Consider the following 25,396-nt stretch of genomic DNA (forward strand, 5'->3'; position numbering starts at 1 on the left):
TTTGTGTGACACATTTATATTATGTTTTGTGACAATAAAATTGAATAGTATCAACAACCATATCAAGAACCACACATTCCAAAACTATGTATTTATAAGAAACAAAAATTCCAAAATTAATTATAATGATATAAGATTTTAGGCTGTCACTAGTACTTAATACATGACAAGGACTTGTCATCCAACTTCCTCCATCCTTCACTAATTTCCTTATCTATTTATTATATATTTTCTTCACCCCTTTTATCATACTAGACAACCCCCCCAAAAAAAAAACCACAAATAAATACTGGTTTATTTGGATATAGCCCTTAAAATGCAAAATGATATTGAAATTTATTCAAACAATTGCATTGTTAATTTCTTTGAACATATTAGAGAGACAACCCATGTTCACAAATAGTGTTATGGTTGCCAAATTTATTTGAACTCTTATTTTTTTTATATATATTCTTTTCAAGGTTTATTTTATTGCTTAAAATGAAAGTTCGAATAAAAATGAAATAAACATATTAAATAAACTTATTTTTTAAGAAATGTCCAAAAAATATAATAGATAAGTCTTTAAACCAACAAAAAAAATAATCCAAAGAGAAAAACAATTACACTATGCCACAAAACACTAAAAAAAATGAACATGGCCCTAACTCTTATTAGGGCGATGAACACTCAACCATCTCTATGTGTGTCATTCGGAATGAATTTCACTCTTATTAGGGCGATGAACACTCAACCATCTCTATGTGTGTCATTCGGAATGAATTTCAGATAATATCAGCCTTATAATGTTATCAGCCTTATATAACCGACATTTACCGACAGATAATAAATATATCATGGGTACCCGATTTAAAATATCTGAACTCAATTATCGAATATCGAGTATACAGATACCCATTCTTTAATATATGCGTTAAAATAACTCATTTGAATAAAGATGGATTAAAAGTAAACAAATTTTAACCATAAGATGATATCCGAATCTCACTTAAAATAATTTAATTTAAGTGGAGGGGTCATTTGATAAAAAATAAACCTAGTCACCACACAAAAATAAAAAATAGGAATATTCAAGGATTCCTAGTCCCCCAATTTCATGGGAAATCTCTTCTTTTCCAATTAAACTTTCTCTCTCTAACCCAATTCATTCCATTCTTTCATTTCAACCACCATGGACGGAGAACAACTTTCATCCCTCCGTTCTCCAATCCTCACAACCCTAAAAAACAGATCTCATAATAACAACAATGTCACCACCCAAACCAAAACCCACCATCGGAAAACCGCCGCCGGTAAACCCAATCATCAAAACGGCGGATTTTTCACAAATGCAGCTTTCACCAAATGGGGAACAAATGAATTATTGACTGTCTTAACAAACCATCAAATACCCTGTTTCTTATCCATTGCCTTGTTCTTCTTCATGTGGGTTGAATACACTCTTCACATGATATCCCCTTCATCGCCGCCGTTTGATATCGGATTCATAGCCACAAAACGTCTTCAAATGATTCTGGCGTCTAACCCAGATCTGAATAATGTTCTTGCCGGACTTAACACGGTATAATTTGTTAATTTCTCTGGGTAATTGATAAAGATCTAATTTTTTTTCAGATCTGTACAGGTTTTTGTTGCAATGCAGACGGGTTATATATTGTGGACATGGTTGATTGAAGGAAGGATGAGAGCGACGATATCGGCTTTGTTTATGTTTACTTGTAGAGGGATTCTTGGTTATTCTACTCAGCTTCCTCTTCCTCAGGTTCTTTCTTTGAAACTGAAACTTCTTAACCTAGTTTCTGAAAGTATAGAGATTATTTGAAAAGAGTGAAATATTATATGGGGTGAAATGGAAATAGTTATAACTTTTCTTAAAAGTTTTAAATTATTATTGATATTTAAGTCCTTTGTTTTATCATCTAATCCTTTCTTGAAAAAATAATAATAAGAAAATGTTAATTAAATGTACTTTTTATAAATTTTAATAAATTCACTTTATTTGAAATTAACTTTTTTATATATATATGGTCGACAAAAGGTCATGTGATTTGTTGAGATCTGACTCATTTCATCCATTACTTTATTTAACATTATTTTATTTATAAGATAAATTAATGATATTTTTTTTAATTGTTGATTTTAAATATTTATAGTCCACTCAATTAATGATTATGTTCGGGTTGGTTTTTAATTCAATCATAATTAGATGTCATTCATTTGTTTATTTTCTCATTAATTAAATTATTTAATTTATTAATTAAAATATTAAAATATATTATTTTATACAAAATAAATATATTATTTTATTATTATATATTAATATCTTTAAAAAAAAAATAACATTGCTCAAAATAAGTACTAATAAATTATTCAAATAAACTGATTTATTACAATTAACCCAATCTAAACAAGTTTTTTTAATTAGTATTTATTGTGAGTTTGTGACACATACAACCTTTTTAAGTGTAAAATAAATAAATATTTTAATCATTCTACAAAATATATATGTTATAGTAAATAATGAAATGATTTTGGATGGTTACAATTTCCATCACAATCTCAATGGAAGTTTAATGTTTTTTTTTTAAAACTTAATATATTTTAAATGGGACTCAAACATTTAATTATTTTTGATCCACTCTTTATAAATATGCAGCTTCATGTGTTCATGTACATGTTTAATAATAGCGAAACCCTTTGTTTCACTACTACAAGTTTATACAAAATAAAATGAAAATGGATTTGTTGTTTTTGTACAAAGTTTACTTGAAGCTAAGTAATATGAGTATTGAAATGAGGTAAACAGGAATTTGTAGGATCGGGTGCGGACTTTCCAGTGGGGAACGTTTCGTTTTTCTTGTTCTATTCGGGTCATGTAGCTGCGGCAGTGATAGCATCTCTTGACATGAGGAGATTGAAGAGAATGGAGATGGCACATGTTTTTGACGCGCTCAACATTTTGCAGATCGTGAGGCTACTCGCAAGCAGGGGCCATTACACAATCGATCTCGCTGCTGGAATCGGGGCTGGCTTTCTCTTTGACTCCTTGGCCGGAATGTACGTCCAATCTAAGAACAAGGTCGGACCAGTCACCAACGGTAATGGTGTGAACCGGTAAAATTTTGACTTTCAACCTCTTTTTTGTCTTTTGAATATGACACAGGATTTGGGCGTTATTATTATTAAACATCTAGAAGAACATGTAAAACTGCAACTTTTTCTTGTATATGTTTCTTAACTTTCTTTACATGTCTTAATTGATTGATGACTAATTTGTTCACATGCTTTCTTAATTATTCAAATATTAAATGTATCTCCATTGCCTTTTATGTTCCATTTGGAAAGAATCAATTAACAAATATTAAAAAAAAGACCGAATAGAGGACATTAAATTATGTTGTTTTATATTTATTTTTCAAATAGAAGGGAAGAAAACACAACTCATCTCTCCCCCATCTTCTTGGAGCTAGTTTTATCTGGTTATTTTGTTATTTCTTTTTTAATTTATCTGTTTTTATCATATTATTATTCTTATCTTAATTATAAATTACTTAATTAATCAATAGAAATATTAAAATATTTATATTTTATTTTTATTAAATTTAAATTAAAAATAATATTTAAATTATTTATTTTAAACAAATATCAAATAATCTATTTTTTAATAAACAAGATTTAAAAAACCTCAAAAAATTCAAAGAAAAAAATATTTTTAAGAGCGGTTCAGTTGGAATTATCCCATTATTTAAATAGAGGAATGATAAAGAACACGATTTTGGGATACAAAAGGGACGATGTCACTTTTGTATAACAGCGAAGTCACTTTCGTTGTACGAGTCGAGTCGCTCCTCAAAGTCGTGCTCCCAATCATTTTTTATTTAAATAATCCAACATATTTCATTCCCTCTCATTCATTAAATCACTTAATTCATTAACCAAAATGTTATGCATTGTTTGTTTCAACGTTTGCATTTAGCGTTAGAAGTAATTTGGTACAATAATTTTAAGTAATAAAGTCAAACATATTTTACATTTAAACACAATTTTCTCTTTTAACTTTATACTCTGACAAATATGCTGGAGATAATAAATTGAGTATAAACTAAATTATATAAAATGTACTTAAAAATAAGTCGAGTATAAATAGAATCAAACATACTCTTAAAATATCTTTTATTTTAAATTTTATTTTTATCATTATATATTAAAATTTTAATTTATTTTTATTAAAAAAATCTCCAACTCCTCAAAATTATAAGTAATCATTGTTTTTTAAATAACCGAATTTTTAAAAATTGCCAATTCTAACTAGACCTAAGATTTTACTGTTTGTTTGGTAGGAAGATAAGATGGACGGTGGTTCCTCAAAGCCCTAACTAACAGCAGTAAGGCCCATTACTATTTAGTCAACCAAATTTATTGGACACACACTCTAAGATCTTGACACGTGTTTTCATGGTAAGAGGTGTCCGTCATCCCTTAATTATTAGGTTGCCTTTATCTACTTTCTAGAACACGTTTTCTAAGTTTTAGACCACGTGAATAAATCCAAAGATTTTACATAGATTCTCCTTGTTTGATTTAAAAAAAAAAGTTATTTAAATAATTTGGAGAGAAAAAATGATTATTGATGAGATTTTTAGAGAAAATGAGAATGTTTTTTAAGTAATTTTTTTAGAGAGATATGCTCTTGCTCCCGGCGGATATGCTGGGCGAGATAGTGACAAAAGGGAAAGTCGAGCCCCCTATAAAAGGCAACCACTGCTACCTGTGATTCTTAACATCTTTTAGATTAAGTGTTTGTAAAAGGCTATGTGCTTAACCTCGTTGATAGGTCCAGTTCGAACCATCAGACGTAGGGATGACAATGTGGCGGTTCGGGGCGGGGAATGCAATTACTATCCCCGCCCCGTTTTAATTTCGGGGATTGTTTTAATACCATCCCCACCCCGTTCGGTTTTTTTCGGTTTCGGATAATCCCGCGAGACACCGTTAATAATTTTTATTTTAAAAAATAATTAAATATTATACAATAAAATTATATAAATTAATTTTTTAATATAATATATATTGTAATATATTAAAATTTTATATTATTATAAAGAAATAATTTTAATACTCTTATAAAATATACTAAATAAATAAATATATTGGTGATTTAATATATTTAAGTATGTTTATGGTATTCGGGACAGAATCGGGATGAAAACGGGGTGAAATCGGGGCGGGGGACACAAATACCATCCCCGCTCCATCCTCGTTCGGTTTCGAGGAAAAACCGTCCCAAACGAGGCAATTCGGTTCGGTGTTCGCGGGACGGTTTAAAATTGCCATCCTTAATCAGACGTGCTTAACCTCATTGAGAGATCCTGAATTCGAATAGTCAGATGATAAATTAGGCTCTACTTAATTATTGTCTACAATTTTTTTATTTTAAAATAAAATGTATTTTATTATTTTGATTAATAAATTAATTGATTTAATAGATAAAGAATAATAAAATGATGTTATTTTTTTTAATTATTTGAATAACCCTAAACTAAACAAAAATATATATTTTAAATTATTATTTTTATTTCATCATTATATATTAATAACATTTAAGATCTTCAATCTCTTTTTTATTTTATTAGTTTTACCTAAAAAAAAATAAAAAATTCAATTTGATTAGATTTTCAAAATGTTTAGGACATAAATACCCTTAACCTCTTTTTTCTCTATGTCATGATAAATTAATTTAAAAAAAAATAAAAGATAATTTGGAAATTTTAATAAATAAAAAGTATGATTAAATGTATGAAGTAATAAATGTATTTTAGATAAAATTCTTTAAAAAATAAAAAGAAACTTTAAGATAAACAAATCCTAAGACTTTTTACTTAAAAATATTCACACCTCATCAAAATTATTTAATTTGAAATAACTTAAGAAGAAATTAAGCCTAAAATATTTGTTAATGTAATAAAAAAAAAGAAATTGATTATTTATTTATTTAATTTATTCTACAATTATAAAAAATAATAATAATATTTATTAATTTTAGGTGAACCACATACACTCTTCTCTTCTGCTTATATTTCCCCTCTTCCATAGAATCTAAAGTCTTCTCTTCTCAAAAACAAACACATTTTCAAACCCTGAGAAAAGATTAATACTACAATGACAAGCTGTCTTGTTCTTGAAAAAGGCTTCATTTACGAACAAGAAACCCATCTTACCGTCTTCAAAACCTCCTTATTCTTCGCCGGCGACGGCTTCACCGTCTACGATTGCAAAGGAAATCTCATTTTCCGAGTCGATTCTTACGGCCCAGATTCCCGCGATAAGGATCAAATTGTTCTCATGGATGCCTCCGGCACCTGTCTCCTCACCGTCCGTAGAAAGGTACAATCTTTTCAAATAATCCTCCTATTTCCAACCAAATTTATATTTGTTGTGTTCTTAAAACAGAGACCAAGTTTGCATCAACGATGGGAAGGATACAAAGGAGAAGGAAAGATTAAGAAAAAGAAGCCTATATTCAGTGTTAGAAGATCATCGATCATAGGTCGGTCGTCCGGCGTGACGGTTGAAGTGTACGGAGACGAGGATGGCGATAGTACTTCTCCGGCGGCGGAGGAGTATCAGATTGATGGGTCGTTCAGGCAACGGTATTGTACGATTATGAATTCGGAGAAGGAGATGGTGGCGGAGATTCGACGTAAAGTGGATTCGTCAACGAAAGTCTTGCTTGGGAAAGACGTTTTTTCTCTTTGTTTAAGACCTGGATTTGATGCGGCGTTTGCGATGGGAATGGTGCTGGTTCTTGATCAGATCTATGGAGATTATGATGATGATGATCTTGATGATGCAGAAGCTAGTGCTAAGGTGGAACCCATGTGTGATCAGGATGATTAGTGTATGATTTCGAAATAATTATTATAATTACATATTATATAAATTTAATTTCAGTTTAGTTTTTGGTTTTAATCATAGAATGTACCATTTTATGTGCTTGATTAATCCGAATAAGCTAGTTTGATGTTGGGTTTTATATGTTTTGGGCGCGTTTAACGTTTAGGTAATAAAGTAATTTTAAAATAAAAAAAAAACGAGAGGGCTAAATTCTCTGTCTCTCTAATGTCTTAGGTTTGAGACAGTCAAACAACAAGTTTTGCACCTGGTTAAATTGTTAAGTGTGTTTACGAATGCTTAACCCGCAGAAATTAGTCATACATAGAAGAAACAAAACTCATCGTTCTTAATTTTTTTATTTATAAAATCACAATTTTATATTTAGCTTCCTACTATGGTAAACAAGTTGGAGCGAATTCGTTGAATCATATCATATATATATATATATATAAAAGAATAAACGGGAACCTTATTTATGTTTTTTTTTTTTATCAAAATATCTTTCATTTAGTTTTATAAAATTTAAATCTCTTCTATCTTAGCGGCAATAAAAGGTGAATACTAACTATAAGTTTCTGGATTCGAGCCCGTCAGACAGATTAAATGGTTAAGTATGTTTGCGCATTACTTACTTAATTCGTTGTCTCATTTTTAGAGTAATTCTAAAGACGAATTCGTTTAAGTTATATAAAAATGAGGGAGTAAGTAAAATAAATCGATCAAATCAATTTAACGGTGACGGGAAGAATTCTATTAAGTATTCTCAACTATATTTGCAATGAGAACGGTGCTAATTCTTGATCAGATCTACACGAGGACGATATTGATAATGATGATGTTGAGGCTAGTGCTAAAAGTGGAGCCCATGTGTGAGGATGATTAGCTGAGTCTGAAAGCAATGTATAATTATATTATGAAAAAGTAGAGGTTACAACTTACAAATCCTTCTAGTTAAGATTTGCTTTCTTTCATAATTAGGTGGCTTAGTTTGATTGTCCAAATAATTATAATTTTAACATTTAGCTCCATATAATTGTATGGTGAGATTTTTGTCCTTATTACATTTATGTGATCCTGTTTTATTTTTTATTTTAAGGGTTACTATCATAGCATCCATTAATTTAAAGATTTTAAGTAAAAATCAAATTTAAAATGTTTAATAATGTAAGAGGTATTTATGTAATGATCCCCTTCTATTCACCTATGTGAATCTTGATTACCTCACTTATACCATAAAATTTATTATTCGCTGTCTTTCTTTTTATTAGTTTATCATCATTATCAAGTTTGATAATGACGAAATGTTGGCAAATTATCGATGTTTGATTGCGAGTATCTAGCGAGATGACTTTTATTTTTCTTTTCATTTTTTTTTCGTACATTCTATGGTCTAAATAAGACCATATTGTTAAAGGCTTCTGAAAATCAAATAATGAGCTACAATATGCATTTTTTCTATTACTTTTTTCTTTCTATAATTTAAGCACATTTTTCAATATTTCTTGATTGCGATAGTGAAAAATATGTAAATATTTACACGTTTCATGTTGATATGATATTTTACTCACGATTCTAATATTTTCTTTGGATGTTTTCGTTTTAGTATTTTAATAAATTAAATCTTATTTGGGGGTTTGAATAAGTATGACCAGATTCAAAACTTAAATATTTGTGACATTTTGTCAATCACATGCTCAAGACTTTTTAGGTTGATTGTTTTTCTTAATTACATTTTTATAACTTAATGTGAACTTGAACAATACTATAATATGATTTTTTAGAATTAAAAAAGAACTAACAAACGTCCCATAATCCTCACCCTCGCTTAAACTCAAAGTGTTTTCAGATGTAATCGATCCCGTGACCTTTCGGTCTCTTAAGTCGACTCTTACTACTGAGTTACCTTGGTGGGGCGGATGATTGATTTTATTATTATTATCGGTGATAGTTTTGGTATAACTTATGTTTATTTATTATAACTTATGCAATTTAATATTTATAATTATCTTGATCAAGTGTAATCTAATATTTTTATTTTTAGTCAATACAAAACAGAAAAATGAATAATTCAATAATAAAGGTCGAATTATTATATGATATTTTGAACTTTCAAATTCTAGAAAAGAAACTTGATCAACAAAACCAATAATGAATGCTTTTTTGAAACAGTTAATGAGACTCATCTATAGGTTGTACTAATATTCTAAAAATATGAATAATTTATTTGCGGATTTTGTTTAAAATGATGAAATGTCAAGCAAAAATGTCGAGAAATAATCACAACTATCGAAAGAGATTGAAAATTTTCAGAAAAAACTAAACAAGGCACCTAATAATTTGATTTGTATTGACCTTTTTCAAAAAATGTCAAATTTGATATGTATTTTAGAATAATTTATTTCTTATTTAAAAGTTGTTCTTATATTTTTCCATTTTTTTGATGCACATTAGAAGATTGAACTTGCATCTTTCTACAAATGTCACAAAATTTTAATAAGTTTAGCTTTGAAATATTAAAATAATGGATGATTCATTTTTATGTAGTTTAATGTATGAGTGCTACAATGTTAAAAGTTTTATAATTATCTTAAAATTTGTTTGACAAATACACTTATTTGTATTTTATCCTTAAAATTATAATATTTTTAAGGACAACTAAATTATTATTATTATTTTTATCTTAAATGGATCCTTATAATGATTATCTCCTAATTCTTATTAACTATCAAGGTTATTTGTTTATTTTATTTTATTTGTGAGTTTCTTTTTGTAAATGTTATTTATTTTTTTTAACTATTATAAAATAGATAAGTTGTAGTGTGTTGAGAAAAAAATCCTCACCATTTTATAGGTAAGACTTCCATAGCCAAAGGTTGAATTTGCTGCATTAATATTTGGAATCTATTGAATTCGAGGCAACTAAATCTTAAATTGTCAAGTGTAACAGCTCTGAAATAAGCTTATATATATTATTTATATAATACAAGTCAACAATGGAGAAAATAAATTAGAAATGTCATAAAAAGAAACATAAGAAAGTATATTTTATTTTATCTAATGCAAAACCTTTTTCAAACAAACATTTCAGTTCCTATATTAGAAATGTGATATTAGAAATGTTTTATGGAAAACATGTTCGATCAATGTTCGAATGATTTCACATCTAGAATAAAATATATAAGAATATTTAATGATATAAAGTTAATCTTATATAAAAGAATGTTGCTCTCGATAGGGACATCCTTCTTCGCGCGATAACTAATGTAGGTAATATATTGATTCATTTAAGGTTGATCATTGTTATAATTTATTTGTGGATTGTCTCGAATGGCTTTAAATGAGAGAAGTTGCGTGGTTCTAAATTTCTTTCAAAAATTTCATTTTTTAGTATGGAATACTATTAATGGAATAATTTTGACAGATGATAGATGCATGCAAAAAAGTGTATTATTGTTAGTCATTGTAGGATGTGTTGAAAAAGTGGAGATGATACTTCATTACTTTTGCATTGCAAATGAGTGACTACGATTTAAAGTATATTTTGGAACATAATTGGAATTAGGTGAGCAATGCCTAAGTCAATCGTCGTTTGTTGGGATATGTTTGGATAGAAGTTACGAACTCAAATGGATTGAGTTAATGAGTCTCTTTCCCGATTATTTTTGGTGGACTAACAGTATGATTGGTCAATAATCGCGGTCGATCATGCTATTATTATGACGACATGAGAGATTGTTTTTGGTAAATTTGTGGAAGTGGTAAGTGAACTCATTGATCTTCTTAAGGATCTCCGAGCTCGTTAACGTTATATTTTATGTTATGTTTATTTATTTGTTGGTGAAAACTTTTTACTTATATTTTCATTTTTGTTTCTCAAATGATTAATCTTATTATATTTCGGATGTGTTTGGTGATATTGTGAACATACATGTATTTTTATTTTTTTGTCATTATACTTAAACGAATCTCATTTATATCAAATTAACTAAAACATTCTCAAACAAACATAAAAGAGAAACATAAATAGAAAAAGTAAAAAACAAATAAAAATCACAAACAAAATAACTACACTATAGACAGTTATGGCAAGCTTTTGTCCAGCCTTGCAATGACTGGCTAAGTTGCAAATGAAGTAAACTTCACCCCTAGTGTTTAGACTAACGTCGGCGGGGCTCGTGGTGATTGTGGCGCCAATTGAATTATCGCACGAAGCAGTGAATGAAGGAGGCCTTGGGTACTTGAACCACATCATGTTGACCAGCCATAAAGTTGAAACATGAATCAAATAATAAGATTACACACATTTTAGAAGAAAAAAATATAAATTAGTAAATAAATTAGCAATAATTACTAAGGTATCTCCAGAGCCGACCCTGAGGTTTGGGCTGCCACAACCCCCAGTAGAAAAAAAGTCGATATATTTTTTGTTAACCTAGGTTAAGTTTAAAAAATTGATAAAAAGTATGTTGAACCACTAAGCTACACCATTTTACATTTAAATTACAATAGATTTTAGTAAATACCTTAATATATTTAACAAGTGGGCTGTTCTATCCCGAGGGCTTGGCGGGCTTACCCAGAGCTGGCCTTGGGTATCTCCAATCGTGAAAGTCTTGCCAAAAGCCCATGAAGGGTAGGTGTTAGTACTAGTAGACGGCTCCATCTCCGACCATGTGAGATGTTTGTGCCACAACGGAATGCAAAGATGTTATTGTGAATAAGAACCCGATGACTGCTACCAATCTTGTCATCTTGTTTTTGTTCAAAATGAATGACAATAGACCAATCTTGTCTAGACAAATGTTTGTGTTTTTTTTATGTCACGTTATTGGTGTCTGAAATTAATGGGTTATTTATACACCTTATTTTATTTTAATTTAATCGTCACCATCTTGTACTATATATATATATATATATATATATATATATATATATATATATATATATATATATATATATATATATATATATATATATAATGCGTTAACAATAAAATAAAATAAAAATAATTGTTTGACGGAAAAATTGTATGTTGTTGAATTCATTTTTTCCAACTTATCTCCCAAGTCTTTCTTTATTATTTGTTTTCAAAATGATGCTCACTTTTCATAAAGAAGTTGTCATTTAATTTTAAAATAATGAAAAAAATGTAAGCAAGTTTAGTCAATAGACCATTCTAAAATATTCAAATATTGTAGTTACAAAATTTCTATTTAAACTTAGAATATCAATAGGAACGATTTACAAATAAGAATATTTTAAATTGAATTAAGTTTGTCAACTTAACTTCATAAAATTAAAATAAATAAAACTCTTATAAAACATCAACAAGTTATTTGTTCTTATAGATGATACATCCTAATAATAATCTTGGTTAGTAAAATAAAAGAGGTAATTTTTTAAATCCTATATATGTCTATACTCTATATTTTTATTAGGTTTTGTTATTGAGATTTTTTTTTTTGTTTTTTAATCAAAATCCAATATTAGATATCACCCATATTTTTTTTATATAAAAAGTAATCATCAAAATTGTCATATAGAGAATTAATTAATAAGAAATACAAACAATTTATGCTATTATGTTTAAACCATCGAATAAACTTGAGTTACCTACACCTTATGAGATGAGATATGGATGTCTAAAATTAATGGGTTATTTCTACACCTTATTTTATTTTAATTTGATCGAGACACATTCCTATATTAAGGATTTTTTTTCATTCATCCCCAAATCTTTCTTTTATTTTTCGTTTTCATAAAGAAGTCAAGATTTACTTTTAAAATAATGGGAAAATATGAACAAGTTGAGCCAACATACCATCCTAAACTATTCAAATATTGTAGAATATCATAAACATCAATTTACACTAAGAATATTTTAAATTCAAATAAATTTGTCTTAACTTCATAAAAAAAAGTCTCTAATAAAAGATCAAATAAGTTAATTCTTCTTAGTTCTTACAGATGATACATTCTAATAATAATATTGGTTAATAAAGGCAAAGAAGTAGTTTTTAAATATTTATTAGGTTTTGTTATTGAGAATATGTTTTTTCAGACAGTATCAAAATCCAATATTAGACATCACCCATAATTTTTTTAAAAAAGATATTAATAATAACAAGCGTATCAAACATGCCTTAATACGCAAGTAGACATGCATGTGTATGTGACTAATTAAATGAGGCTTCATAAGTCGTCTAGAGGTCGGTTAAAAGGCTTTAACAGGGACAAAGGAAAAAAAGGCTGCTGCCTAACCGACATAAAGATAGGAAAGAAAAGAAAGGAAGAGAGAGAAAAATAAAATAATGGAAAGAGAGAAAAAAAATTATATTTTGGGTTGTTTCTAACTTATCGGATTGAAAAAAAAAAAAAAAACTTTTGACAGACTATGTTTGATTTATCAAACAAATATAAAACAAACAGTAATTATCAATTAAGTTCCAAATCATATTTGTATGTATGATTTAAATTTATAAAATTTAATTTAGGCAGGAATTAATATTAAAATAAATTTTAAAATTAAAAGGATAAAATAATAAATTTTAAAATCGACAAAAAAATTTAAAGTAGAGAAGGTTATCGACGAATACGGAGAAGTAAGCGCAAAAACACTTTCCTGAAGGTAACCAAGCCTCTGTCTGCAAATAAGAATTTCTAAAATTCGTTTAAATACACCAAATATTTTTTCTATACTTTGGAAAATTAGGCTACGACTCTATAACTAAAAGTTAAAATTTCCGATTTACTTAAAATATTTTTTAAAATTAATTCGGGAAGTAAAAGACTCAAAATAAAACTTAAAAAAAATAGAGAACAAAAAAATTGAGGCGCTACAACTTCTTTGGCAACTCTACTTGGGACTTAGAGGCTTAGCTCGAAACAATTTTTTTGGCCTTTCAAAAATATTTTAAAATTATTTTAGACTTCACAAAATTAAAAGAAAAAGAAAACCCGAAACTTATCTAATTGATTTATGTAAGTCTTTATTTGAAAAGGGAATAAGCACTTTATTTATTTATAGATGGGTAAGAGATGTGTTACAAGATACACTCAACACATCTATTGAAATACTTGCAAAAATTCATCAAATGTAATGACGATCTGTTCTATTTGAACGATGATGCGAGATGTAGACCTAAAAACATGAGGTCGATATTTCTCTTTGGCGATGAGCCGGCCGTTAGGACGTAGGCATTGTGATGATGATTAAAATTTTCCAATTGAGTTGATATTTACTAGTTTATGGCGGTGTTAATCCCTTCCACTATCGATAATAAATACTGTCTTATGATGACATCTAAAAATAAAATCCCGATTACATTATCTAGACTCGTTGCTTGACTTGCCCAAGAAACAAAACCATGTCAAAAAACTATGTTTCGTGACTACCATAATTATAAATATGTGTATCATTATAATCAAAGTAAACACCTCTAAGTATATTATGACTTTCAAATAAAACAACAAAAAAATATCTCAATTCTTAAAATTAGGGGCAATTTCCAAAATTAAAAGAAGAATGAGAAAATATGTGTTCACTCACTTAAGAACATGTGTTTATGTGTTTGTACATTCATTATTTGTATGTCTCCGTTATCTGCAAATCCTCAATGAGTTCCGTACAAAAGGAGACAATATCATCTTCCGAGATTGCTGAAATAAAAGTCATAATAATCCAAATGACTACTCTAATGGGTGTGTTAACATTTAAATTTGAACGCATGGTTATAAATGAAATGGACCAGGCCATGCCCAAAATAATACCTTCTCTCAAAAGCTAAAGAATAAGGTAAGAAAACAAAGACAGGGAGTCCTTACAAATATGACACTAAGGCTATCACAAATACAACAACTGAAATGTCATGTTTAGAACAACAAATACCAAAATTTGGGAACTCTAACCCAATAGATAGACAATGAATCCCAACGAACATACGACGATTTGGGGATGAGGTTAGAACAATCATTTGAAATTTTGTATGGACATAGTTGATTGAGCCAAAATCCACAAAAGAAAATAAATCAGTGTTAGAAAAATAGGTGGATTCATTCTGTATGTAATAATCAATGTTTTACCTTCAAGGAAAAAGTTTAGGACCTGATTGACGAACATTGCAAAACTTGAAGTGAAATAAAATCCTTTACTAAAACACGAGTGAGGGGCACCACAAATAACGAAGTGTTCCCCGGTCTAAAAGAATTGACTTTTTTTTTATAAAAAAAATTATCATTTGTTGTGTAAAAATATTTAAAAAAGTTGTCAAAATGAAATTACTTATTAACTTATTTTTTTTGTAATGGAAGATACATAGGTAGTCTATTCTACGGTTCAGTTGGATATTTATAAAACTTAAAAAAAAAAATATTAAAATTTTAAAAAACAAGTAAGAGTAGAGTAAAAATCATTATTTTAAAGTGCAAGAGAAATTTGACCGTTTCACTAAAATTTGGTTTAAGAGGCATTAATTTAAATTCAATTGTTTAATGAATATTTTAGAAGAATTAATTATTCAAAGAAATTTAATAAAATAAATTAAAGCCTAACTGAAAACCACAATCTAAAATCAAAATAGTTTTTAAAACTCAATGTTTTGAAAAAACATAGTTATTTGAAACTCGTTTGGCCAACCAATAAATCTTTCTTATTGATCATTTTCCTTCTAATGCTTCTTTTTAAAACAAATTTCCTGATTTAATGAGTTTGCTTAATTAAATAATACTTCAGAAAATAAATTATATATATATATATATATATATATATATATATATATATATATATATATATCATTGAAATATATATATATGTCATTGAAATATCTTTATAATTTAATTGCACATAGAAATAATGTAAAAATGAATATCAACTTTTATTCAATGTATAGGAACCAAGAATAATACAAGCCAAAACTGATAAACTAAAAATTCAAAAACTCAATACATATGGAAGTATTTTTTTTATCGTATCTAATACAAGTAGCCTACAAACATGGCCAATAAAGTGAGAAATCCGCTAGCAAAGACTACAGTTGAAGAGCTAGGAGAAGGAGGCGGCACCATTGGGGTAGTTGTAACGACCGGAGGAGGAGGAGAACCGGTGGTGGTCGGAGGAGAACCGGGGGTGGTCGGTGTAGTGGGAGCGGTTGTAGCCGGGGAGACAGTTATGGTAAGCTTTTGTCCACCGTTGCAGTGTGTGCCTACGTTGCAAATGAAATAAACTTCACCACTAGTGTTCAGTCTTACGTTTGCGGGGCTCACGGTGATTACGTTGCCAATAGCATTGTCGTCGGAACAGTCATCGTATGAGGCCTTGGGTACTTGAACCACATCATGTCGACCAGCCATAAAGTTAAAAACTGCATTCGTCACATAAATAATTACATTAGTCGAATTATAAGATTACACGCGTTTTAGAAGAAAAATAAAATTTAGTTAATTAATTACCGAGGGTATCTCCAACTGTGAAAGTCTTGCCGGAAGCCCATGTAGGGTAGAGGGTAGTAGTAGTCGGCACGTTCCAACCGAATCCATCTCCGACAATGTGAGATGTTTGTGCCGCCGCGGAATGAAAAATAGCAGCTGCTACTACAAAAACGACTATTGCCGATAATCTTGCCATTTTGTTGTATATATGTCTAATATCTTTAATTAACTCTTTGGCAAAATGAATGATTACAAATGTTGTGTTTGTATTTGTGTTTGATGAAAGTAATGGGCTATTTATATATCCTTTTTTAAATTTAATAGGCACCTAACGCGTTAATAAAATTTGGAATTTTCCATGGGTGGATGAATATGACCCATTCAAAGTTGTAAGTTGTTGAATTCAATTTTTCCACCACCTTTACATCTCTTTCTTCTATTTTTTTTCAACTCAAAAAGAAAATAGTTTAACTTTATGTATTTATTATAAACATAAACTAAAAATACCAAAAATATATATATATATATATATATATATATATATATATATATATATATATATATATATATATATAATACGGTTAAAATAAAAATAAAAAAATACTATAGGTATGTTTGAACTTATAACAAAATTTTAACAATAAAAGTTTAACTTTATAACTAACTAATATATAATATGATGCTTAATTTTCAAAGTGTTCGGATTGCCGGGTTGAGAGTTGTGATAAATTTGAATATATATGAGAGAATAAATGGATACTTAGGTCGGATTGTGGGTTGACCCGTTCATAAACTTCAAACGGTTAAAAATAAAATTAAAAATGTTATATGTATGTTTCAAACTTACAACCTAACAAAAACACTTATAACCTTTTAACCAACTAGGCTAATAAAACTTAATATTTTAAATTTAATACCAAATTTGATGAACGTAGAATATTTTAACAATATAAATTCATCTTTTTAACTAACTAATATATATATATATATAATTAATGATCCTTAATTTTCAATGTGTTCGGATTGCCGGGTCGAGAGCCGTGATTAATTTGAATATATATGTGAGAGTAAATGGATATTTGGGTCGAATTATGGGTTGACCCGCCCATAAACTTCAAACGGTTAAAAAAAATGATATATGTATGTTTCGAACTTACAACCTAACAAAATAAGTACAACCTTTTAACCAAGTGTGAATGACACGTGGTTTGTTGAAGGATATATAATAGCTCGGTATCAATTAGAAAGGTTAAAAAATATCAATAAAATATTTGATTTATTGTCGTGTGGTGAAATGTGATTAATTTGGATATATATGTGAGAGTAAATAAATATTTGGGTCGAATTGTGGGTGAACTTACCCATAAACTTCAAACGATTAAAAATAAAATTAAAAATACTATATGTATGTTTCGAACTTGTAACCTAACAAAACAAGTACAACCCTTTAACCAACTAGGTTAATAAGACTTTATATTTTAAAAATCAACGCCAAATTTGATGAACGTGAGACGTTTTAATTGTATAAGTTCAATTTTTTAAATATATATATATATATATAATATGATGCTTAATTTTCAAAGTGTCCGAATTTCCGGGTCGAGTGATGTGGTTAATTTGGATATATATATACGTGAGAGTAAATAGATACTTGGGTCGGATTATGGGTTGACCCGCTCATAAACTTCAAACAGTTAAAAATAAAATAAAAAATGCTATATGTATATTTCAAACTTGCAACATAACAAAACAAGTGCAACCTTTTAACCATCTAGGCTAATAAGGCTTTATATTTTTAATTCAACACCAAATTTGATAAACGTGAGATATTTTAACAATATAAGTTCAACTTTTTAATTAACTAATATATATATATATATATATATATATATAATGATGCTTAATTTTCAAAGTGTCCGGATTGCCGTGTCGAGAGCTATAGTTAATTTGGATATATATGTGAGAATAAATGGATACTTGTGTCGGATTGTGGGTAGACCCGCCCATAAGCTTCAAATGTTTAAAAATAAAAATGCTATATGTATGTTTCCAATTTGCAACCTAACAAAATAAGTACAACCTTTTAACCCAGTGTGATTGACATGTAGTTTGTCGAGAGATAATAAACCGATATTGATTGAAAATGGTTAAAAAAATATGAATTAAATATTTGATTGATTCAAGTGTGATGTCATAATATTAAATGTTAAAAAAATATAAGACGAAGTGTTTGGTTGATGGGTTTCATTCCAGAATATTGATTTGATTTACGGATACTCAGGAATTATCAATTTCTCTCTAAATTGGGAGGAATAAATATCATTCCTCTCTAAATTGGGAGGAATAAATCTCATTCCCTTATAATGCATTTTTTCTCCCATGATGTCCACTCTCTCACGTTCTCTCATAATTATAATTATAATATTATATATATTTTTTCTTTTATAATTATACTAGATGTTCTTTTATAATTAAAATAATAATAATTTTTTAAATTTATTTATTAAATTAAATTATTTCAATTATTTAAATAATATTGAGAAATTATTTAAAATAAAATATAATGAATAAAATAAAATAATTTTTTTATTATAATTATAATAACTAATAATAATAAAATTATTTTTATATAATTAATTTATATATTATATATTAATAATAAAATTATAATAAATCAATTAAAATATAAAAACTTAAAAATAAAATGACAATTTTATATAAAATAAATATTGAAAAAATATTGAAAAAGTTAAATATAAAATATTTTAATAAAAAATGTTATTAAAAATATTATGTAATATTATAATATATATTATTAAGTTAAATATTATATTTAATTTAATTAATTATTAATATATAATATTTTGATATATTATAAATAAATAAAATTTAATATTCAACTATTTTTTATATATACTTATAATATATATATATATATAATATATATATATATAATTAATATAATAAAATATTAAATGTTTATATTTTATTATATTAAAACACATTTCAATATTTTAAACAATTATAATATAAAAATAATAATATTATATATTTATAATTAAATAAAATATAATAATAAAAAATATTAATCTAATTCAATTACAAAATAATATTAATAATTTATCTCTAATAAATCTAAACATTATTAATGGAATGAAAATATTCAAAGCTATCAATATCAATGAGATTGGGAATGATTAATACTCATAACCAAACACTACACTTCTATAAATCATACTCATTCTTATCCCACACATCTATCAATCTCATTCCTATTTTCATTCTCTTATTTGAACCAAACGTCCCTAAATTAAATATTTGAATGACCAAAGTGAAAGTGTAAGGTCAGGAAATAAAATGTTCATTTGGAAAAAATATGTGATAAGATATAAATTAACTCTTTTTAATGTGAAATTGTATAAAATCTTAAATCAAAATTATTTATAATTTATAAAATTTTATTATTTTAAATATATAGTTTGATTAATTTATAAATATAAATTAACTTTTTTAATATAAAATCGTATAAATTAATAAAATTAAAATTATTTATTAATTCGTAAATACTTAATTTTAAATATAAAATAATAAGATCTTATCTCATATATATATATATATATATATATATATATATATATATATATATATATATATATATATATATATATATATATATATATATATATATATATATATATAAATCCATGGGGTCCATAGCTTAAATTTAAAAAAAAAAATATCTTTCTTTCCCCACTTTTCTCTCCCTTTTACTTTCTTCAAAAAAGTATTAAATTTTATCTTTCTTAATCTTTCACTTTCTTTTAAAAAGTATTAAATATATATATATATATAGTCTGATTTACGGGTATAACTTCATTTATTTAAATTCATTATCAGGTGATTTGTCAAACTTCTTTATATACTTTTTAAAATTTTATGTCATCACTTAAACCATGGTTTATCAAATACAAACAAATTCTTAAAATCTTACCTATAAGTCTTGTATGGTTGTAAAATATGATCTTTATTTTTCTCTATATAAGAGAGAGTGTTCTTAAGCACAATATAGTAAATTAAGAGTAGTATACCATGAAGTCTGTTTTTAATCTCTTACTGATCCTATCATTGGTGGTAATTATTCTCTCCATCAATGTTAGCGGTAGGCCCGTACAAAAGCCTATGCCAGCTCCGCACCATTCATTACCGCCAGTTGAGAGGAAACCACCTGTTGATGTGAAACCACCTCCCTATAAATCGCCTAAGACACCACATTCATCGCCTCCACCACCACCCACAGAGAAATCTATGCCATCACCACCAAAAGAAGGGAAACCACCAGTTGATGTGAAACCACCTCCCCATAAATCGCCTAAGACACCACATTCATCGCCTCCTCCGCCACCCACAGAGAAGCCTATGCCATCACCACCGGTTGATGTGAAACCACCTTCCCATAAATCGCCTAAGACACCACATCCATCGCCTCCACCGCCACCCACAGAGAAGCCTATGCCATCACCACCGGTTGATGTGAAACCACCTTCCCATAAATCGCCTAAGACACCACATTCATCGCCTCCACCACCACCCACAGAGAAATCTATGCCATCACCACCAAAAGAAGGGAAACCACCAGTTGATGTGAAACCACCTCCCCATAAATCGCCTAAGACACCACATTCATCGCCTCCTCCGCCACCCACAGAGAAGCCTATGCCATCACCACCGGTTGATGTGAAACCACCTTCCCATAAATCGCCTAAGACACCACATCCATCGCCTCCACCGCCACCCACAGAGAAGCCTATGCCATCACCACCGGTTGATGTGAAACCACCTTCCCATAAATCGCCTAAGACACCACATCCATCGCCTCCACCGCCACTTACAGAGAAGCCTATGCCATCACCACCATCTATGTACTAAAAGTCAACTTAGGCCGGTTAAGTTAGCAAATGAGAGATCTATCTAATAGTAACTTTATTTTAGTACTTTAATTATCTATGTACGGCACATTAAGAAGGAAATATGGTTTATTGATGTTAAACTTTTAAAAAATAATTGAATTGAAAGTGTTTTATTATTGAAATAATTACGTCTCTCCCTTTATACAAAATTTCATTATTAACTTTAATTAAAAAAATAACTAACAACTATTAAAACTAATTAATAATTTTAAATTAATTAATTAATTAAAAATTTAATAATATACTGAATAAAGTTTCACCTTGTTTAAAATATCAAATTATGATTTTCATTCTAATGTTGTCATTTTGTTCCTTTGATTGAAGTCAAATTCATAATTCCCTAATCATTTATTTTCAAATAAACTCACACTAGATGAGTTGTTTCATTTTCAACAAACACAATTTAGTCTTCCATCTTTTATAAGGCTACCTAGTGTATAACCTTCAGTTTTTTTTAAGCTACTCAATATTAGACATTCCAGTCTTAATTTATCAAAAGCCAACTAATTCAAATTTCCCAAGTTTAATTAGCTGAAAATCACCCTAATGATCAATTCAAATTTTATCCTTATACTGTATATTGTTTTGAATTTGGAACCATCTTTTAGTTTAGGCATTTGTTTAAAATATGTTTGTTATTAAAGAAAATAATTTTATTCTTTTAACTTAAGAATTTTTAGTGAAATCTAATCTCAAACATTTTGATGACTTAGACAAGACCCTTTGAATGAGATTTAATTCGATATATTTTGATATCCTTAAAAAAAACTATTTTACATTAAGATAGTTCACTAATATATTATTAGCAACAAAATTTAAATGTAGAATACATATTATTATTATTTTTTTTATTTTTACCAGTGTGAATCGAATTAGAATTTTATTATTAATAAATGAAATGTATAACATTAATAATTTAATAAATTTTAAAAATAAAAATTTAATTTAATTATATTAAAATAATAAGGGTTCATTAATAATAAAAAATATATAACATTTTTTAAAACTATATAAAAAAATATTTATTTTTCATTTTTATCTTTAATAGTTAACTATTCAAGAATTAATTAATTTTAAAAATAAAAAATTAATTTAACTATTTCAACATAATAAGTATTCTCCTATATAATTTACTAATAAATATTTAAATATATATATATATTAATAATTCTATTTGTATTAATTATTTTTATAATATTGTATTATATATATATATCATTTTTTAAAATTATATATTATATATATAACAATTTATTTAAAATTTAATTTGTGATATATTTAAATAAAAAGAAATTATTATACTGAAAAAATAGTTAAAAATAAATTTATCTTTTTAAGAGAGGTTAACTAAAATTTTTAAGAGAGGTTAACTAAGATTGGTGAGTGGTTTGTCGAGGGTTAGAGACATATGAAAAAAGTATGAGTCACAAGATAAGGGTCAATTGGAGGGTTAATGGTTGAGTTTGACGAGATATAAAAGGTGTGTTATCAATTGAGGTCGACTAAGATTGCTAAGTGATTTGCCGAAGGAATAAAAATGCATATGAAAAATGTAAGTTACAAAATGAGGGTCAATTGAGTGATTAATTGGGTGTCGAAGAGATAAATTATATGTTAATATTAAGTTTTTTTTTACTTTAATTAAGTTAAAATATTAAGTATATATTAATTACACGATTTTTATAATTTAGAATAACTTGTTAAAATTGTTTGTTTATCCAATTTAACTAATCAAGTTAATAAATAAATATTATATTTTTCATATACAATTTTCAAAGACTTAAACCTTAAACAAAATATACAATATTTATTTAAAAAATAACTATAATATTAATATATTTTATATTTTAAAAAATACATATAGATTTAACAAATAATAAAAACATTTTAGACTTAAGTCTAACTCCTATTAATTTATTTAATTATATTTTATTATATATATATATATATATATATATATATATATATATATATATATATATTGAGTATATACATTAACAATTTTAAAAAATATATATTAAATATAAAATTAATTAAAAAATAATTACAAGTAATGGTACTATACAAATACTATATTTATTTAAATAAATAAATATATTTATTTAAATAAATAAATATATTTATTTATTTTATAAATATAAATTAACTCTTTTTAATGTGAAATTGTATAAAATCTTAAATCAAAATTATTTATAATTTATAAAATTTTATTATTTTAAATATATAGTTTGATTAATTTATAAATATAAATTAACTTTTTTTAATATAAAATCGTATAAATTAATAAAATTAAAATTATTTATTAATTCGTAAATACTTAATTTTAAATATAAAATAATAAGATCTTATCTCATATATATATATATATATATATATATATATATATATATATATATATATATATATATATATATATATATATATATATATATATATATATATATATATATATATATATATATATATATAAATCAATGGGTCCATAGCTTAAATTTAAAAAAAAAAAAATATCTTTCTTTCCCCACTTTTCTCTCCCTTTTACTTTCTTTAAAAAAGTATTAAATTTTATCTTTCTTAATCTTTCACTTTCTTTTAAAAAGTATTAAATATATATATATAGTCTGATTTACGGGTATAACTTCATTTATTTAGATTCATTATCAGGTGATTTGTCAAACTTCTTTATATACTTTTTAAAATGTTATGTCATCACTTAAACCATGGATTTATCAAATACAAACAAATTCTTAAAATCTTACCTATAGGTCTTGTATGGTTGTAAAATATGATCTTTATTTTTCTCTATATAAGAGAGTGCTCTTAAGCACAATATAGTAAATTAAGAGTAGTATACCATGAAGTCTGTTTTTAATCTCTTACTGATCCTATCATTGGTGGTAATTATTCTCTCCACCAATGTCAGCGGTAGGCCCGTACAAAAGCCTATGCCAGCTCCGCACCATTCATCACCGCCAGTTGAGGGGAAACCACCTGTTGATGTGAAACCACCTCCCTATAAATCGCCTAAGACACCACATTCATCGCCTCCACCACCACCCACAGAGAAACCTATGCCATCACCACCAAAAGAAGGGAAACCACCAGTTGATGTGAAACCACCTCCCCATAAATCGCCTAAGACACCACATTCATCGCCTCCTCCGCCACCCACAGAGAAGCCTATGCCATCACCACCGGTTGATGTGAAACCACCTTCCCATAAATCGCCTAAGACACCACATCCATCGCCTCCACCGCCACCCACAGAGAAGCCTATGCCATCACCACCGGTTGATGTGAAACCACCTTCCCATAAATCGCCTAAGACACCACATTCATCGCCTCCTCCGCCACGCACAGAGAAGCCTATGCCATCACCACCGGTTGATGTGAAACCACCTTCCCATAAATCGCCTAAGACACCACATCCATCGCCTCCACCGCCACCCACAGAGAAGCCTATGCCATCACCACCGGTTGATGTGAAACCACATTCCCATAAATCGCCTAAGACACCACATCCATCGCCTCCACCGCCACTTACAGAGAAGCCTAGGCCATCACCACCATCTATTTACTAAAAGTCAACTTAGGCCGGTTAAGTTAGCAAATGAGAGATCTATCTAATAGTAACTTTACTTTAGTACTTTAATTATCTATGTACGGCACATTAAGAAGGAAATATGGTTTATTGATGTTAAACTTTTAAAAAATAATTGAATTGAAAGTGTTTTATTATTGAAATAATTACATCTCCCTTTATACAAAATTTCATTATTAACTTTAATTAAAAAAATAACTAACAACTATTAAAACTAATTAATAATTTTAAATTAATTAATTAATTAACAATTTAATAATATACTAAATAAAGTTTTACCTTGTTTAAAATATCAAATTATGATTTTCATTCTAATGTTGTCATTTTGTTCCTTTTATTGAAGTCAAATTCATAATTCCCTAATCATTTATTTTCAAATAAACTCACACTAGATGAGTTGTTTCATTTTCAACAAACACAATTTAGTCTTCCATCTTTTATAAGGCTACCTAGTGTATAACCTTCAGTTTTTTTTAAGCTACTCAATATTAGACATTCCAGTCTTAAT

The 25,396-nt window shown here is 27.5% G+C and overlaps 5 protein-coding genes across 5 annotated transcripts; 4 read left to right on the forward strand and 1 right to left on the reverse strand.

The window, feature by feature from the left end:
• Nucleotides 1-1,093: 1,093 nt before the first annotated feature.
• Nucleotides 1,094-3,280, forward strand: LOC124918690 (phosphatidylcholine:diacylglycerol cholinephosphotransferase 1-like). Its single transcript, XM_047458729.1, has 3 exons — nucleotides 1,094-1,561; nucleotides 1,625-1,762; nucleotides 2,807-3,280. Exons 1-3 carry the CDS (start codon nucleotides 1,172-1,174, stop codon nucleotides 3,116-3,118), a joined length of 840 nt encoding a protein of 279 aa, XP_047314685.1. The 5' UTR covers nucleotides 1,094-1,171; the 3' UTR covers nucleotides 3,119-3,280.
• Nucleotides 3,281-6,132: 2,852 nt separating this feature from the next.
• LOC124918691 (protein LURP-one-related 5-like) lies at nucleotides 6,133-6,925 on the forward strand. The gene has a single exon (XM_047458730.1). The coding sequence runs from the start codon at nucleotides 6,160-6,162 to the stop codon at nucleotides 6,895-6,897; it is 738 nt and encodes a 245-aa protein (XP_047314686.1). The 5' UTR covers nucleotides 6,133-6,159; the 3' UTR covers nucleotides 6,898-6,925.
• An 8,818-nt stretch (nucleotides 6,926-15,743) lies between these two features.
• LOC124918692 (cucumber peeling cupredoxin-like) lies at nucleotides 15,744-16,576 on the reverse strand. The gene is made up of 2 exons (XM_047458731.1): nucleotides 16,342-16,576; nucleotides 15,744-16,253 (listed from the first exon to the last, which is right to left on the reverse strand). The coding sequence occupies exons 1-2, from the start codon at nucleotides 16,514-16,516 to the stop codon at nucleotides 15,865-15,867; spliced, it is 564 nt and encodes a 187-aa protein (XP_047314687.1). The 5' UTR covers nucleotides 16,517-16,576; the 3' UTR covers nucleotides 15,744-15,864.
• A 3,833-nt stretch (nucleotides 16,577-20,409) lies between these two features.
• On the forward strand, nucleotides 20,410-21,246 carry LOC124913607 (proline-rich extensin-like protein EPR1). The gene has a single exon (XM_047454034.1). The coding sequence runs from the start codon at nucleotides 20,410-20,412 to the stop codon at nucleotides 21,244-21,246; it is 837 nt and encodes a 278-aa protein (XP_047309990.1).
• Nucleotides 21,247-24,232: 2,986 nt separating this feature from the next.
• Nucleotides 24,233-24,868, forward strand: LOC124913623 (early nodulin-75-like). The gene has a single exon (XM_047454035.1). It carries the CDS (start codon nucleotides 24,233-24,235, stop codon nucleotides 24,866-24,868), a length of 636 nt encoding a protein of 211 aa, XP_047309991.1.
• The last annotated feature ends 528 nt before the right edge of the window (nucleotides 24,869-25,396 follow it).

Source organism: Impatiens glandulifera, chromosome 1 (genome assembly GCF_907164915.1).
Source record: "Impatiens glandulifera chromosome 1, dImpGla2.1, whole genome shotgun sequence".
NCBI lineage: Eukaryota > Viridiplantae > Streptophyta > Magnoliopsida > Ericales > Balsaminaceae > Impatiens > Impatiens glandulifera.